Source organism: Glycine soja, chromosome 11 (genome assembly GCF_004193775.1).
Source record: "Glycine soja cultivar W05 chromosome 11, ASM419377v2, whole genome shotgun sequence".
Classification (NCBI taxonomy): domain Eukaryota; kingdom Viridiplantae; phylum Streptophyta; class Magnoliopsida; order Fabales; family Fabaceae; genus Glycine; species Glycine soja.
This window is the reverse complement of record NC_041012.1, coordinates 39,651,358-39,669,203: the sequence shown is the minus strand read 5'-3', so window position 1 is coordinate 39,669,203 and position 17,846 is coordinate 39,651,358. Positions and strand designations below refer to the sequence as shown.

Below are 17,846 nucleotides of genomic sequence, written 5' to 3'. Positions count from 1 at the left end.
CTGGACATGGGCTGTTTCCTACTGTTTCCTTAAATACTTTTTTTGATCAAATAGGATAACATTTACATCACTGCACATTTCCATGATGCTTGTGTAGTACTAGTTGTAGTAGGGCTTAGCCAGATTGGCCAACTGTGACCATGGCCCCACCAACCCACATGACCACCCCTTATATCTCAGCTCACCCTTCCTTACCTTTTTTTTTTCTTTCCTATATAAACTTGTATATCCATAAGTTTTGGAAAACAGAAGAAAAAGAGAGAGAGAGAGATACAAAATAGAAAGTAAAAATTAGAAAAACTCTTGTACTTGGTTTCATGCCAGATTAGGGAACTCTTTTAGTTGTCAATTAGATCACAGAGACATGGAGGTTGCTATGGAACTGGAAGATGATCTTTTTTTTGCTGATTTGAGCAAGGAAATTGCTCTACTAATTATGGATGAAGATGAAGATCCTCTTGCTTCTTGTCCTCCTGACTCTCTTCAGGTACTTTACTACTTTAATCTCTTCAAAGTTCAAACACATGCACACACATACTTTTTTTTTCCTTCTTCTTCTTCTTCTTCTTCTTCTTCCAATTATGGCACTTTGAGAAGAAATTTTTGTCTATTGCAATAATACTAACAAGGTTAAACTAATTTTCAGGCTTTTTCTGGGGCAATTCATCCTCCTCCACAGTTTGCTTTCATCTATGAGCATGCTTTGAGAAGAGAAAGCAAAGGGACAGGTGTGTTTATCCCTCAAGCAACACAGCCAAGAAGGAAGCAGAGGAAAGGAAGGGCTAATAATAATTCATATGCAAAACATCAAAAGCAGTCTCAAGATACCAGAATGGCTTCTCAAGTTCCTAACAAGAATTCTTTCAAATCCCGAAATGGCTGAGGATACTATATTATATCATATAGATCCTTGTGAAAAACCTGCATAATCTTACAGATTCTACTGATTAATTTGTCTGCCAAGTTTAATAATTTGTGGATCTAATTCTTTAGCCTTTAGGCAATAATTGTATGGTTAATTATTTTGTATTGTTTATGTATAGGTAAATGTACATGGGAAAACCTTATATACCTAAATATTAGGCATGATGTAGGAAGGTTCACCCAAGGTTTTGCTACCTTCCTCTGCAGACAAGCATTTCATTGTTATCTTGTTTCATGTGATAAGTTTGTCCTGGTTGCAAAGATATTAGTGTGACTATTTAATTTCTTCATAGTTTTCCTTTTGTTTTCCTTTCTACTCATTATATAACTGCAAGTTATCCTTTGTTTTTTATTTTGTACATATCAGTCAACTTAATATGTCTGGTTCATATGCTTTAAGGTGATAAGTAAGATTGGAAATAAAAAAAGAAAAAGATATAAAGGAAAAGAAGAGGGGAAGTATAAATTGATTCCATGTCAAATCAATAACAAATGCTAAGGCTAGATATGTACAAGGTTTCAATCTATTTGATGGGTTATCGAGTGAGTGTTACAAAGCTGTTTTGAAATTATATTAAATTTGTAAAATTACTTTTAATTAAAATTGAAATTTATTAAAGAAACTTTTAAATTTATTTAAGGACCAAACTCAGTCTCCCTTACTGGAACATGCAATTGGTCCGTGCTAATATTGTGTAGTCTTTTTCTTCGCATCTTCCAATATCAAGAATCTTTCAAGTTTCAACTCATGAAATTCCAAAGCATGTTCTTTGTAGAAAAATAGAGCTAATTTGGATACAGTTGGCAAAATAATAAAATTATTATTTTTTCCATCGTGGTATACATTTTAATATAAAATTTACTATTGAGATTAATTTAGGCATAACTTTTTAATTAAATAATAATGATTACATTTTAAAAGATAATAATCAAATTCCTAAGAAAGTTGAGGGATAAAAGTTTAATTTAATTTAGTTTAATATAATTTAAAAAGAGAATTTTAAATTATTATTATTATTTTATTTATTTAAAAATATTTATTAAAAAATTATTCAAACTAACTTAGTATATAATTCCTCGAGTAAGATAAAGGCTGCAATTTGAATATGGATATCTAGATCCTCATGTGTGGAGTATAAGAGGACCATATGTTTTTCTCCATTAAATACTTTTAATAGTGAATAATAAGATTATCAAACTCAAAAATTTCTATAGACTTGTGAGAATTTTATAGATTCGATTTGTAAATTTTTAAGAGTTTATTTCATATAAAAATAATAATAAAATATCTATAAATAACATATTAATTAAATATTTCAACAATATAATAAAACAAAATAGTAAATTATAAATTTCAGAATACTTAAATAACCAAGTATAGTAATGCATCCTTACTAGATAATAATGTATAGATGTTATAGTAGTGGTAGAGCATTTCCATCAAGTGTTTGATGTTATTAGAGAACAAGAATTTAAGATTATCATATGTGAGAATTTTTCGATTCAGGAACAACAACACACTAAATGGAGGTATGTTGAACACTAAATAAACAAAAAATTTCCAAACTAACTTACTTTTTGATCTAATTTTTTTAACTTGTTGATTTGGTGGTAAACTCAAGAGTTTACCAAATTTACTTAAAGTTTATCGAGTCTATCCAGAATTTATTAAAGAGAAAATTTACACACGAGTCAACTCACAAAGGATAAGTAAACTTATAAACTTATAAAAATTAACGAATTAACTAGAGAATATGATCTCTTCTGAGACCAGGATCATTTATCGTGACTTCTGCTCGTTGCATGCCTTGATCTGATACTGATTGAATAGCATTTCCTGTTGCAATTTGAGTGGTAAAAAGTGTCTTTCTTAGTGTACCTTTGAATCCATAAGTATCGACCAAAAAATCACCCGATCTTATACATCTGTATCAGTTACAGTATTATTGAAACTAGCTTAAACATGAATAACTCCTTTGATATTTGAGTATATTTGAGTATGCTTATGCGAACCAATATATACATTTTTACGTGAACCCTCTTTAGATATAGGTTTTGCCATAACTTTAGTGAATAATAAAGGAAAAGCTCCCAACAATAGCTTTCCTGGAAGACAAGGAAAGGAAAAGTCACTAGTAAAATTAATATATTTTTCACTTTATCATTTTCCAGATCCTATTAGCACCTTTGGAAAAGTAAAGTGTTATATATGATTGCCAGCATAAGCTTTGGGGCTTTGCCTATAATAATGAATGAAATTGTCAATCAATTATTCTTGGCCTTACGGGCAAGATCTGTTGTTTAAGAATGTCCTATTGTCTCTGTCGGTTCTCTTTTCTTACAAGTTACAAAGAAATTTCAAATTTCCCTTTTTTATTATTTCTGAAAATATGATTCTTCCTCTGTCAACAGAAAAATATAGTATATGATTATTCCAAGAAATTTTCCTTCTAGCCGACACCCTCAAGAAAAATGAATTTCTTTATCAACGCCTTTTCTTTTTCGCCCAAAAGTTTTATCGACACCAAACGCCATTCAAGTATAAGTTTATGTGCATAACTTTAAGACTGTATTAAGTAAAATAACATAAACAATTATTTTATTCTAATATTTTAAAATTTATTTTGTAGGAAAAGTTGAGTTAAATTTTAAAACAAAACATAAATTTATTCAAAATAATAGAAAAATTGAAAAATTATCAAATATGTTGCATCTAATCAATCATTCACTTAAACACTTCTCTTATGAAAATATCAATCCTCATTTTGCTTTCAGGTTCATTAAAGCCAGCATGTTTAAAAAAATACACGTTAAGGACCTTCATTTTCTTCGCTATAATAATTGAGGGACACACATTGACAGGATCATTCATAACAGCCAAGCCCTCCACTGTACCAACGTGGCAGGATGCTTCCAAGATTTTTAAGATATTTACGAAAAATTTCGTTCATCTTACATTTAAAAAAATAATAAATTAAAAATTTTCTTTTATTTTTTTTTAAAAAGCTTATGTTCCCATCTCAAATCCTCACACATTATTAACATCACCTCATCATAAATGATTTTTTTAATTCATTTCAATGACTTTAAAATTAAGTTTATTATAATTATTTTACAATAGAAAAGTATAAAATATTTTTTAATTAAATTATTTATATAATCGCATGAACCAGCTATAACTCCTACAACAGAACGATGAAACAGTGATAAAAAAGGAGGATTAAGATGATCTTACTTGGATTTAAATCATTTTCTGTTGACACGTTAAAAGGTAAAAGAAACTTGTAAATTCTGAAATTGCAAGACCTACGTAAGTACACATGCTCTAGCCTTCCACACTTCAGATTTTGGCCAAATGAGTAAGCGAGATGCTATTGGTCCTGCAAGAATTGTTATGGGTCCTTACAAACTTTTAAAATTTAGGGAAAATATCATTTTATCTCTCAGTTTAAATCCATCACAATCTCTTTCTTAAGTAGAAACAAATACATAATGGAAGGAAAATGTGATTCTACATGCAAAATCTGAAACAGAATCATTCACACCCGTAGTAGTGCAAATGGAAAAGTGATTCCATGAGAAGAATATTTTTAAAAAAATAAAAAAATTTAACCACTTAGTAGGGACCAACAACAATGAAGATGGAACAATAAGGTGGCATTTGATTTAATTATTTTTTTTATTTTTATTGAAAATAAAAAATGGTGATAAGAATGTGTTTAGTTGAATTTTTGTTTTCATTTTCAGTAAAAATATTTTTTCAAACGAACCAAACACTGATAATAATAAAATCTCATTTTTAATTATTGAAAGAAAAAACCAAAAATTAAACTAAACATATTTTTAAAATTCTAATTTTTTAAAAAATGAAAACAATAAATAAACTCAGAATGAGTAATGACTTAACCTAGAGTGGGCGGGTCAGATTGAATTGGGCTAGATTAATTGGATTGGGCCTACTTTAAGAAATGTCCCATACAATTGGAATGTCAGGTTCCTTTTACTTTCCACTGATTTCAGTGCTGAGCCTCTGTAGAAATTTGTGATGGCATCCGCTATGGTGAATCGAGGTGGTTCTAGGATCATCAAATCAGTGTCTGCAGCTCTTGGTACGAGGTTTTACGCCAAGGTTGCAACAGGGACTGACATAGTCTCTGCCGCACCTAATGTTTCTCTCCAGAAAGCTCGTACCTGGGACGAGGGCCTGGCTTCCAAGTTCTCCACCACTACTCTCAAAGACATCTTCAAGGTCCCTCTTTTTTCTATTTTGTCGAACCCCCTTTTTCTCTTTTTCCTCAATTGCTAATGCCCCTTTTCCCCTTCATGTTTCAGGACAAGAAAGTTGTCATCTTTGGGCTCCCGGTAAGTTAATTTGCCATTTTCTATAAAGTTTATGTGTTTTTGGTTGTCACTACTTTGGTGTTTGTTACCCTTGTTTTGTAAAATTTGGTACTACAGAATGAATGCTTCGTTTGTTCTAGGAAATGAAATTTTTTTAAAGAAATGTGATTTTTTTTTTTGTTATAGATTTATTCCATAGTAATGTATTTTATGCTTTGGCTTTCTCTCAGGGTGCATACACGGGAGTTTGTTCAAACAAACACGTTCCTCCTTACAAGGAGAATATTGATAAGTTTAAGGCTAAGGGGATAGATTCTGTTATTTGTGTGGCTATTAATGATCCGTACACTATGAATGCGTGGGCTGAGAAGCTTCAAGCCAAAGATGCTGTAAGTTATCCTGTTTTCCTTGCATCACTATTAAGAAAAGCTTCATGTGCTGAGTTCCCCCCCCCCCCCCCCCACACACACTTTTTGTGTGCATTGGTGATTAGTTTTTTACTTTTTGCCTTGAAAAATAGTTGTTATTTCTTTACATGCTCTGTTGAATTTTTGTTACCAATTTCTTGCGTCACAACTAAAGGATCATAGAATCTGTAAACTCGTTTCTAATTGAGTTTGGAATGTGGTTTTGCTGTACATTGTCATCTTGTTAGTACTAATCACGAGTTTGAAAATAATGCATCAACAGTGCAGTAATTTGGTTAAATGAAATATATGAAATTGTAGTAATTTGTTGGTGTGTGAAATGAATAAAGGGGTTTATGAGAAGAGAGCTTTGGAAATCCTTTTTTAAATCCATGTAATAATTGAGCTCTTCAGTAAACATTATATGTTCAATAAATATGGAGATTACTATGTTGATTATCGTGCATCAATCAATACCTTGAATTATAATTTTTTCATTTGTTGCCATATGGTGTATTCCCATTTCCTTTATTTTTGGAATTGGTTATGAGCATTGTCTTTTCTTATTGTATAAAATTTGTCTCCAGATTGAGTTTTATGGGGACTTTGATGGGAGCTTTCACAAAAGTTTGGAATTAGTTACTGATCTCTCTGGTGCATTGCTTGGAACTCGATCTGAAAGGTATATTATATACCCTCCTTGAACATTCGTTTGGTATTGATCTATGAGAAAACTTGCTTTCTTCCGATATTTTAAAACTAGACCATACACTAAAATGTTGTGGCCACAAGTTCACTGTTTAAGAAATTAACAATGGACTTAAAAATAAATTACCAAGGAATGACAACATATCAAAGTAAATATATTATCAATGTCAAATTATTTTTATGCTCCTGAATGTATCATTTTCAAGAGGAAATAAACATAACACACAGAATTCCTATGTTAGAATTTTCAACATAATAGTAAGAAATAATAATTCTGATTCAACTTGGTATGCTACCACTTTTTTTACCAAATACGGGTTCTTGGGGATAACCGTACCAGAAGCCAGACCAATTGATTGAACGGCTAGTCCTTGGAACATTGCTTTCTACACAAGACATGTCTGTTCTGTTTTGCATTATAGATTATAGATTTCAATTCTCAGAAGACTAGATGTTGTTTCTTTGTAGATGGTCAGCATATGTGGTAGATGGAAAGGTTAAGGTTCTTAATGTTGAAGAAGCTCCATCTGATGTTAAAGTTTCTGGTGCAGATACCATTTTGGGACAGATTTGAAGTTTCTGTTGGTTTGCATGTAGGTAGTAATAAGTTTTCAATAAAATGTACCTGATACTTCCACCTGATTCAATGTTTTGACTCAGATTTTTTGTTGAGTTTTGGACTTCTTTCTGTTGTAACTGGTAACTACTCCTTTCTTCCCTGGATGCATGGTTATTTGGTTGAACGCAATCAAGCTGTAAGGAAAATTTTGGTTCTCTTTAAATGACTGTACTTAAATTTTAATTAGACTGAGATATAACTTTCAAATATTCGTTGTATTGAAATATAGTTTTTAAACAAAAAAGTGACAGAGAATCCAAATCTTGTCTCAACGGTTTTTTTTCTTTCCAATTGCAACAATTTTTTATAAAAAATTATGGAGGTATACTGACTAATTTATAAACAAAAAGTTTTATTTTAAAATTAAATCTTGGCAAAATGCAGATACAATTATAAATTATATAACCTACGAGCACTGCTACACTGTGAAAAATATAAAATACGAAATGTACGAATCAGTTAATTAAACCCCAATTTAACTATACTGTTGTCAATTAAGGTATGGTTTGACGGAAAACACGGGGTAAATGTATCATAATTTGTAGGTTGAATTAATTTTTTATCCTTTATTTATTATTTAAGTTTAATTTGATTTTTAAAATTTTTTTTATTCAATTTGATCCTTTAATTTTTAAAATAAATTTAATTTTATTTTCTATTTTTTTTAATTTAGTCCTCTTATTTTCAAAGTTAATTATTTTTTTTTTGAAATATGTAAATTTTGTGGTGGTTTAAAATGACTTAATAGTGGTTTTAAATTATTACAAAATGTAATTTCTTACCATTTAAACTAAAGGATGAAATTGAATCAATTTAAAAAATTAAAAAATTAAATTGAATCCTAAAAAATTAAAGGACTAAATTAAATCTAAAAAAATTAGAATTTAACCTAATTTGTATCAAGGCCCTGCACATATTTGTGTGGGATCGTAGTAAAATTATCTAACATTTAGCTTTTTCCATAATGCTCTACTCTACACACATTAGAACATTAAGTTTTTTAAGTAACAATTTAAAGATTCATTACTTTTGGATAAAATGTGTTTGAAGTCTTCTGATCAAATTTGTCATTTTAAAATCCATATTTTTAGCCCTCGAATTTCTACAATGTTATGGAATTCATCTCTGTCCTGTGACACTGTTAGTGAGTTTGTTGACATAACTAACAACTGTCAGTAATGTCTTACTGAGCCAATAATGTCAGGCCGAGAAAGGTTAATCCTCTCAACTCAAGCAATTCTTTGACAAGTTAGTTCTTACCACCGCATGCATTTAATTTGATATTAAAAATGTATATTCAGGAAGTGACCTGTGATCATTAATCATAAAATTAATTAGCAAAATTAGAGACTACAAATCAAAGAACCTCTAAATTAGTAACCCAATTTGTTTTGTTCCATCAAAATATTTACGTGGTGGGAATTACTAACAGTGAAGATAATGAAGAAGGAACATTGATTAGGAAGATGAATTTTTGAGGTCTGAGTCTGATCTATAGTGTATCGAAGATTTTTATTTTGGTTTGATTTAGCCTTTTTAAAAGTTTTCTTCACACTAAATCTTTAATATTCTTGTGCTCTGGAGTAGTAAACATAAAAGGAAAGTCAAAGGAAAGAAAAAGACGAAAACTAATAAAAATAATGAAAAATATAAAGGGGCACATGACTCATTTAAATTGTAATTAAAGTCTTATTTGATTATAGAAATGGAAGTTATGAAGTACTAATGTGTAATCAAATTAGTTTAAAAAAAATTAATTATACCTAAAAAATAATATAAGTATAAATTGGTACCAAAAAAATAATATATATATATATAGGCCGGCTTATCAGACTTATAAGGTTTTTTAATAAGTCTAAATCTGGTCTATTTAACCTGAGCCTAACCTTTTAATTAAATAGTCCAGTTACTTTATAGGCTAGGTCGTAGGCCTTTGTAGGCTGGTCTGACGTATTCCTACCCCTATCCGGACACGACACGGACACGTGAATCCCTATAATGTCCAAAATATAGGACGTCGTACGAGCGTTGTACCGGCATCGGTGTCAATGTCGGGTTCATGTCGGACACCCGGACACGGGTCTGGTTGACTGTACTTCATAGAACATAGAGAGAGAGAGAGGGGAATGCAGAATGCTCAAGACAGGATCCAAAAAAGTTGAACTGAGGGACAAGAAAAGAATAGCATGTTGCGCGGTGGAGTTAATGTAAAGGCATTAACAAAGCCTCCTACATGTTGGAGTGCATGTTTGTTTGTTCCATTGGCATTCTCAACGAAACGAAAGGAATCCCACCCAAGAAGCCATGAAACCCGGTTTGGTGAAGCGACTCACCAAGTCATTGTCTGCAACTCTTGGGTTCAAATCTTCTTCCTCTTTGGCCAAGGTTACAACTGGAACTGAAATACTCTCTATTGCACCCAAAGTTTCTCTTCAGAAAGCTCGCTCATGGGACGAAGGTGTTGCTTCTAACTTCTCTACCACTCCTCTCATTGACATCTTCAAGGTCCCCACCTTCTTTTCTGCACTGTACTATTTCTGTACCATTCTCACTTTCAAACCATTTTCATCCTTTTGGCTCAGTTACTATAACTAATTTCCTCTCCCCACGATGTTTCAGGACAAGAAAGTGGTCATATTTGGAATCCCGGTGAGTTATATATCTTGATACTTCTCTTATTAGTTGATGCATTTTAGGTTGTCTCTTCGGTGTGTGTTGTATTGTAGTACTTGTTTTATAAGAATTCAGTGATATTTTATGACAGAATGGATACTTCATGTAGTTTGAGGAAAAACAATTGCTTGAAACAAATTAATGGGCCTTGTCTTCATGTTGTTTTTTTCCAAAATATTTGTTGTGATGCTTTGACTATCTCTCAGGGTGCATTCACAGGGGTTTGTTCAGAAGAACATGTTCCAACTTACATGGAGAATATTGATAAGTTTAAGGCTAAGGGGATCGATACCGTTATTTGTGTCTCTATTAATGATCCATATGCTATGAATGAGTGGGCAGAGAAGCTTCAAGGCAAAGATGCTGTAGGTTATCCCTGTCTTCTTGCCTTACTAGTTACTACTTCCATTCTTTTTTAATTGTGGTTTAAGGTTTGTATATAAAAATTAAGAAATATAATTAAAATTCTCATTTTTATTAAAATTATTGTATGATTTTATATTATATCTTTTGTTTATTAACTAATTTTTTTATATATCTCTCTCTCTGAGCATATAATTAATGAAATAGTGATTATTCTTTTGAACTTTTAATATCAGAGATAAGAAAATCATTTTTTTTCTCAAAAATTGACACTTAAAATGAAACAGAGGTAGCAGTATCCTTAGCATTTGAACTTGTAAATTGTTTTACCTTTTTAGCCTAATGCTGTATTTACAATTTTACATCTTTTACATCTACTTAGGATGAATTCTTTTTCTTCTGGGTACTGTTTACGAGTGTTGCCTTTCTTTTTCTTTTTAATTTGGACTTCCAGATTGAGTTTTATGGGGACTTTGATGGGAGCTTTCACAAAAGCTTGAAATTAGTTACTAATCTCTCCAATGTTTTGCTTGGAACTCGATCTGAAAGGTATAATATATACCCCTCCTTGAATTAAGATTTGAAACATTCTGTCTTTCACATTAACATTTATTATTTAAGTTTTTTTTTATAGACACATATTAGTTATTAGTTTTATTAGAATGATAATATGAGGAATTGGACGCTCTCCCTTTTTTCCTTCAGTCAGCAAACCAACCTTATAACTCCCTTGGAGAAGACTTGCTTTCTTCTAATATTTTGAAACTGAACCGAACACTGAAATGGTGAGGTCATAAGTTCATTGTTAACGACAAAGGAAACAAAAGATGGATGTAAAGTAGCGAAGAAACTAGTCAAATTACCGAATAAAATGGTATTCTAACAAAGTAAATATGTTTAACAATGTCAAACTCTTTTCATGCTCACATGTATACTTTAAAGAGGAAGTAGACATAGATATATGATTCAAAAATTGGAATTTAGAAAATGGTAAAAATTCTGATTCAACCTGGTTTCTACCACATAAAGTGCTTTCTACATAAGACGCATCTATCATATTCTATCTTTGACTACAGATTTAAGATGTCAATTGTGAAAAGATTAGCTATTGTTTGCTTGTAGATGGTCAGCATATGTGGTAGATGGAGTGATTAAGGATCTTAATGTTGAGGAAGATCCATCTGTTGTCACAGTTTCTGCTGCACAAACTATTTTGGAACAGATTTGAGGTTTCTGTTGGTTTACATGTATGCATAAAGTTTACAATACAATATAATGTTGGTTTATAATTCAGTAAAATTGATTTTGACAGAATTAATACAAATAGGTGAACATGATTGAGATGTATTAGGTTGGTTTATTTTTTATTTTTTTACTTTGAAACAAACAGCTTAATAACCTGATGTTTGCAGCTGATCAAATGTAACTCGAGAGTTGCTGTTGTAGTATTGGTTCACTTTTTGAGTTTTGAACTCCTTTCTGATGTCACTAATCCCTTTTACCTGGACACAATAATATGGGGAAAGAAGATTCTGGCATGCATCTCACATTTATGTTTGGTACTCCATCGCTTTTGTATTTATTTGATGATGTTATTCATTATCATCATTTACAATCTTCTTGAGGCTTCTGTCACGTTTCTGCTTGTGTTACATCTTTTTAACTTCTTTTTTTTGAAAAAATGACCATCAAATTAAACTCGAGATGCAGGTATTTCAACAACAAAAAAAAGACTAGAGATGTAGGTAGCACACATAAATTATCTTATCTAAGTAATTAGTTTGAGTGAAAATAGGACAAGATAAACATATTTTATTTCAGGAACAAAAACATGGATTCATAACGTGAAAACCTGAAGCTACATTGTGTAGCTTTTATATTGACGTGAGAATTCATTGGGAGTTTTGCTAGATTTAACGCCAAACCAAACATGCTATTACTTTGTGCATGTTGGAATAGCGTTACCACACCACTTCAAGGATAAAAATCATGTCAATGAGTTCAATTTATGCAAAAGCTACTTTTTATTGCTTTTGGTAAAATGGAGAGAGTGACGATGGCATTGCAAATTTGGTTCTAATTTCTAAACACTCGTTTAGGTCTGATTTATTAGCTCATCATAGTTAATTACTCTTTAATTATAAGACATTTCCATTTTTATAAGATTCTTATCTAATTTCTAAATATATTAAATATTTTTTTTCTACGCCTCTGTCCGAAGGCTCCTGGCAAAAACTACCCTTACTTAATTGAAACAACATTAATTATTTTTTCCTACATACATTTATTTAATTATTTTCTCTCCAAACATTAATAAAAAATAATTAAGTGGATAAAAAAAATAAGAAAATAATAATTTTGAAATAACAATACAAATAATTGAAATACAAATAATTGATAAATTTAATATAATTAATTAAATTAACTATTTTTCTTAAGAGACGTTAATCAGTTGAAATGATCTTATAATTAGGTAAGAAGGGAGTATCAATCACCAAATTAGAAAAATTAGAAGATGCTCTCACTTATTTGATTAATGCGAATCAAGTACTGGCATGTAAAAGATGTAAATTTTAATCGAAAAAAATAAAGGTGTAAACATGGATAAGAAACCATGAAACTATATCAGAGATGCATTGAATAATCGTCCAACGGATGAAACCGCTGGCTCTTATCAATTGATTGTACATAATTTTAATTCCTACGCGTAATTTACCATTGATAACAATGCAGGACGCATACCAATGAGTACATTGGTTATCAGAGGGCGTCTCTTGCACTCTTCTAAGACAATTGAGACAGCATAGTCAAGTTGATGATGACCACAAGCTAAGTCTTCATACCATTCCATGTCCACTCTGAATGAAGAAGTTAAACACATTGCAAGCATTAGTCAACAGTCAACTTTCAAGCAATAGTAGTATCATTCAAAATTAGACCAGAAACATTCACACTACCAAAATGCAATTTGTCACACTTACTTTTAGAGCAACAGCAAATAGTATAGGGGTGTAATTTTGTTTCATCAAGATAACTAATATATGACTGCTACACAAATTCATTTTAAAGATGTGTTGTTTACTGGCTATTAACTAATGTTCTTTTTATCTTTTGTCCACTGTGGATAACAAATACCCGAAAAATCGCAAATCAAGCTATGTAACTTATTGTAATAAACTGATTTTTAAAGGACAAACAACTAGAGGGGTTTATAGATTAGGATTAACCTGAAGAAATGGAGGAGTTTTTGTTCGAAAAGATTGCATGTTAGTAACAAGTGGGGGAACATCTGAACTAACATCATGAACTGCACCTCCATTCTCTTTACTAGGAGAACCCCCAATGCCATTCTCTTCAACAGACTTCCCTGAAGAAGGGAAGTCTGAAGTAGCCACACTATGGACAGCAATGAGAGGAGCACTGGACCGTTTTGAGCTAAGATCAAGGCGTTCAATCATCCGTGCAACTCCAGCAATGCCTGCATTCATCTCGCGCTGAACACCTTTACTCAGCTCTTTAACCGAGACATTATGAGCAAGTAACTTCTCTTTAAGACCAAGCGTACTTTTTGAAATTGATTCCTTATATCTGTTGCAATATTTTCGGATATATTAGCATTAATGGATAATAGCTGGAGCATACAACAATCCAAGTGCTAACAAGTTTACCTGGCTGAAGCAGCAGAAAACTTTGATTTGAAGGACTCAGGGAAGGAAATCTCAGAAGTGTTTGGTCTCCTTGCACTCTCAGGAGTAGTATTTAGTGCTGGAGGTTGAATGCTAACAGTAGATGGTACACCAGAAGCTGGCAAACTACCCCCAGATGATGAAGTTGTAAGAGTTGTTTGCACCTCAGAAACATGCATGGAAGAGTTAACACCAAGAGCCTCTGATGGACCAGCACTAGGTGATCTCTTCCTTTCCTGTCTCTGAACAAAATGAGCTCTTCTTGCAGCAGAAACTAGGCGCTTCATAATCTGATCATCAAAATCAGAGTCATCTGAGCAAGAATCATCCTGCAAATAATTTGCCTCTGATCATTGAATGAAACTATGATTCTTTTTATATCTAGGAAACTAACACCAATGGAAATTAACACAACAAAACAGTTCCATAAAGATCAATTCTGAGATATCTTACGTGGCTTTCATTAAGTTGTCCAAGGGGGGCACGAGAATTAGCAATGTTTCTTGATCTCATGCATTTCTCATCTTCCACTGCAGCTAGAAGCTCTTGGCTACAAAAGAATAAGCAATTGATGAAAATTTAAAACTGCTAATGATACCCATAAATGGCTGGCTTGTAACAAGTATTTGAAAGGGAGTGGGAAAAGGTGTTGCAAGTGAACATATACCTGGCAGGATCTTTCAAAGCAAGTGATTGCCAACAGATTGGGCACTCTTTGCTTCTTTGTGACCTAAAGAATAAAAGAGTTGTGTGAGAAGCAGGCATCATAACTCACACTATTGTCCATATTTGCAAAAAAAAAATAAAAAATATGATACAATTGCTTCTCATATAAGACCAAACACGATCTATTCATCAAGCAATTAGACAGCTTACCATTCAATAATGCAATGCAGATGATATTCATGTTTGCAACAGGTGACCTGGAAATTGAAGAAAAAACATATTAATACTCTGTTAGAAATGTAATATCAGCATACTGCAGTTTACAAATTTTCCTTTTGATTATCTACAAGTCGCAATTCATCCGCACGCAAAACACAATCAAACAAATCAAAATAGATAGATAACAGTAACACATTATTGAAAAATATATTGTAACACTCACAGGATTCAACGATCTTAATCCTGGACACTTTGAGATCTAGAAAATAAAAAATTAACTCATCCACACAAAAAATTATCAATTGGTGCAAGAATAAGAACAAACAACAGCACAGCATTCTTCGAATATGCACATAACTTCACGGCAGAATTTTCCGTAGGTGCTAACACTGTTGCTGACAGAAGCAGATCCACACATATATCTCAAATTAAAGCAAAACAAAACACGGTAAAGTTCTAAGCAAGTTCAACCGAAACCACATAATCCCAACCCAAGCCAGAAAAAGAAAAAGTGAAAACATATCAATTCCCAAAAAAACACACAAATCAAACTTCTCAACTTTTGACCAAAACATTATCAAAATTCAACAGGACTGAATCAACAAGTTCATGGGCATGCGATCACTGGTTCAAGTTAGTAACTTTTTCAGAAACTCAAATGCAGAAAGCAAAAAAAAAACAGTGGTGGATCACAACATACAGTAGATGGGTCATGAACGCTGAAGGGCTCTAAGCATATACTGCAGGAGTCTTCGGAAGAATCGTCGAAAGCTGCAGAAGAAGAAGGAGCTGAAATGGGTGGAATGTGTGTCAGAGATGAAGAAAAAGAAGTGAAATTTGCCATGGTTAGCAGCACAGTGGTGTGTGTGTGTGTGATGGAGAAGAGTTTTATGGTGAAAGAGAAGAAGAAGAAGAAAAGAACCCTAGAAATGGCCAAGAGAGTGTGTAAAGGGTCAAAGAAAAGAATTATACAAGGCAGGGAAAGAGGGGAGGAAGCAGAAAATGCAGGGAAAATCCGATTCAGACGCTTTGATGAAATCAACGTATGACTTATCTCATGTATTTTTGTCTTTAATGATGATTAATATTAGAATTAATTAACTTGCTTTTGGATTTTTCTTTCTCTTTTTGTGTTTTGATGTTTTCTGTTTAGCCTTAGCTCCTAATCCTATGTATATGATTTTTTTTTCTTCCATAAGTGATGAACTCATGATGAGATTGCCAAAATTTGAATGATTTTAAGAAAATTGAGAAAATATTATTATAAAATTTTAAATAAAAAATTGGATATTTTTAAGAAAATTGGATATTTTAAGAAAATTGAACATTTTTAAGAAGATATCCAATTTATAATAAACAATATTTTTGTGGATTTTAAATAAAAATTCTTAAAATTGAGAAAACATTTTTGTGAATTTTATACATGAAATGAAATGAAGAAAGAAAAATTATTGTTTTGAGAATGGAAATACTTTGCTTTCAAAAAGAATAAAAATACTTTTAAATTTTTTCGTTTAAACATGCTCATGATCTTCTAATTTTGTAAGAATTATATGATTTTTGTTATAAAACATTAGAAAAAAAGACATTTTAAACAAGTCATTAAAAATATATTAAGACTATCGACACCTACTAAAAAAATTACGTACTAAAAAATTATTATGCTGACCTAACTAGAAACAATTTTATTCAATTTACATCTATAGAGCATGAAATCTCCTTGAAGAGAGTAAATTATGTTATTTATATAATCTATAATTTATAATAATAATAAAAAAAGAAATTCCAAAAAATTATATATTTGCAGTTTTGTACTATCCAAAAAATTATAATTTATGTTATCATGACATTTTATTATACAAAAAATTATATATATTGCAGTTTTGTACTATCCAAAAAGAAGAAAGAAAAAGCACTTGTCCTTTTCTTTCCTCTCGGATTATTCTTTTCCCCAACATATCGAAATTTCTTTTGAACATAAGAACACTACTGAAAACGTCAACCTTCGTACACGTAACGCTATTCTATGGAATAGAAATAGATCGAGTTACAACTTAAAATGGAATGAACTTTTTTACTTTAGAATTTGTATGCTTTTTTTTTGTTTCTGTTAGTATAAAAATGTATGCAAGTTACTTGTATCATTCACAATCAAAATTAGTGTTATTATTTACCCCCAAAAAATAGTTTAATTAAATTGTGTGGATGAATATATTGGAGGTAACTAACTAGAGGCTATTGAGTTTCAAAGTTGTTCAGTTCCGTCATGCCAAAGACAAGTGTCCTGATGAAGCACTAGATTAGACAATGGGACCAGCAAATCATGGGGTTGGCAAAATCTTCAACCAGTGAGTTTAAGAAACGGCATTTTTATGCTTGGTAGCCCCGCAATTTGCTTTAAGTATCCATATTCGATACGTTACGATATTGGTATTTCTGGATATTTTACATATGCGTATTAATGAAGTATCACCAAACTTTTTAAAAAAATATATGGAAATTTAATGAAGCACATGCATGAGACATATATGTGTATAACATTGAAACATTCAAATATGTTCATTGATGAATAAAAAATAGAAATTGTCCTCATGATTTCAAGAAATTGGTAGAACTATCCTTATTTATAAACAATAGATAGGAAGTAATTCATAATGATAATGATTTATATTTTTTTTATTTTAGGAATGTTAAGTATATTCTCAATTATTTAGACCTCCTTAGTAATTAAAACATAGTTATGTACGTTTTTTGACACCATTTTCAATTATCTCGTTTTTCAACACAATGGTAATAACAGAACTGATGTAAAAGCCTTGTGAAGATCTGTCTCCTCTAGTATACCCTGCAGTCCACGCAATGGTAAATTTAGTACTAGTTTAACATAAACATAAAATCATTTCTTCAGTAGTAACTTTTTATTGTTGAATTCTCATGAAGATCATATCAACAATTTCTTTCCTATCTAACGCTATGAAGTTCATGCATGTGCTCAGCTAGAGCTAAAACCACCTAGAAGTTGACTTCACAAATCTTACAAGATATATAAATATTATATTATCCTCTCAAACAACAGTGACTGTCTTAAATGTTTAGTAAAATTTTGATAGAGGTTCAGTGAAGAGTGTGTGATTAAATGTATGTATGAGAATATAGTCACTTCCAATAAAGGAAGTTAGGTATCTATTTGTAGGTGTGTGTTATGGTCCTCAATTAATACTGTTCTAAAATAGAAGAATC

At 31.4% G+C, this 17,846-nt stretch overlaps 4 protein-coding genes across 6 annotated transcripts; 3 read left to right on the top strand and 1 right to left on the bottom strand.

Moving 5' to 3' along the window:
- Positions 1-229: 229 nt before the first annotated feature.
- On the top strand, positions 230-1,216 carry LOC114376364. The gene is made up of 2 exons (XM_028334457.1): positions 230-487; positions 647-1,216. Exons 1-2 carry the CDS (start codon positions 365-367, stop codon positions 881-883), a joined length of 360 nt encoding a protein of 119 aa, XP_028190258.1. The 5' UTR covers positions 230-364; the 3' UTR covers positions 884-1,216.
- A 3,706-nt stretch (positions 1,217-4,922) lies between these two features.
- LOC114376362 (peroxiredoxin-2F, mitochondrial-like) lies at positions 4,923-7,182 on the top strand. The gene is made up of 5 exons (XM_028334454.1): positions 4,923-5,173; positions 5,257-5,286; positions 5,496-5,654; positions 6,260-6,354; positions 6,849-7,182. The coding sequence occupies exons 1-5, from the start codon at positions 4,970-4,972 to the stop codon at positions 6,952-6,954; spliced, it is 594 nt and encodes a 197-aa protein (XP_028190255.1). The 5' UTR covers positions 4,923-4,969; the 3' UTR covers positions 6,955-7,182.
- A 1,984-nt stretch (positions 7,183-9,166) lies between these two features.
- LOC114376363 (peroxiredoxin-2F, mitochondrial-like) lies at positions 9,167-11,577 on the top strand. Of its 2 annotated transcripts, none has more exons than XM_028334456.1 (5): positions 9,167-9,457; positions 9,619-9,648; positions 9,892-10,037; positions 10,490-10,584; positions 11,158-11,577. In XM_028334456.1, exons 1-5 carry the CDS (start codon positions 9,304-9,306, stop codon positions 11,261-11,263), a joined length of 531 nt encoding a protein of 176 aa, XP_028190257.1. In that variant the 5' UTR covers positions 9,167-9,303; the 3' UTR covers positions 11,264-11,577. The 2 variants fall into 2 exon arrangements, with proteins under 2 accessions (XP_028190257.1, XP_028190256.1); XM_028334455.1 differs by having other exon boundaries at positions 9,174-9,504; positions 9,879-10,037.
- A 1,009-nt stretch (positions 11,578-12,586) lies between these two features.
- Positions 12,587-15,653, bottom strand: LOC114373770 (E3 ubiquitin-protein ligase RHF1A-like). 2 transcript variants are annotated; one of them, XM_028331306.1, is made up of 7 exons: positions 15,307-15,653; positions 14,598-14,644; positions 14,389-14,451; positions 14,175-14,271; positions 13,704-14,011; positions 13,263-13,623; positions 12,587-12,893 (listed from the first exon to the last, which is right to left on the bottom strand). In XM_028331306.1, the coding sequence occupies exons 1-7, from the start codon at positions 15,448-15,450 to the stop codon at positions 12,873-12,875; spliced, it is 1,041 nt and encodes a 346-aa protein (XP_028187107.1). In that variant the 5' UTR covers positions 15,451-15,653; the 3' UTR covers positions 12,587-12,872. The 2 variants fall into 2 exon arrangements, with proteins under 2 accessions (XP_028187107.1, XP_028187106.1); XM_028331305.1 differs by having other exon boundaries at positions 13,704-14,050; positions 15,307-15,651.
- Positions 15,654-17,846: the final 2,193 nt, after the last annotated feature.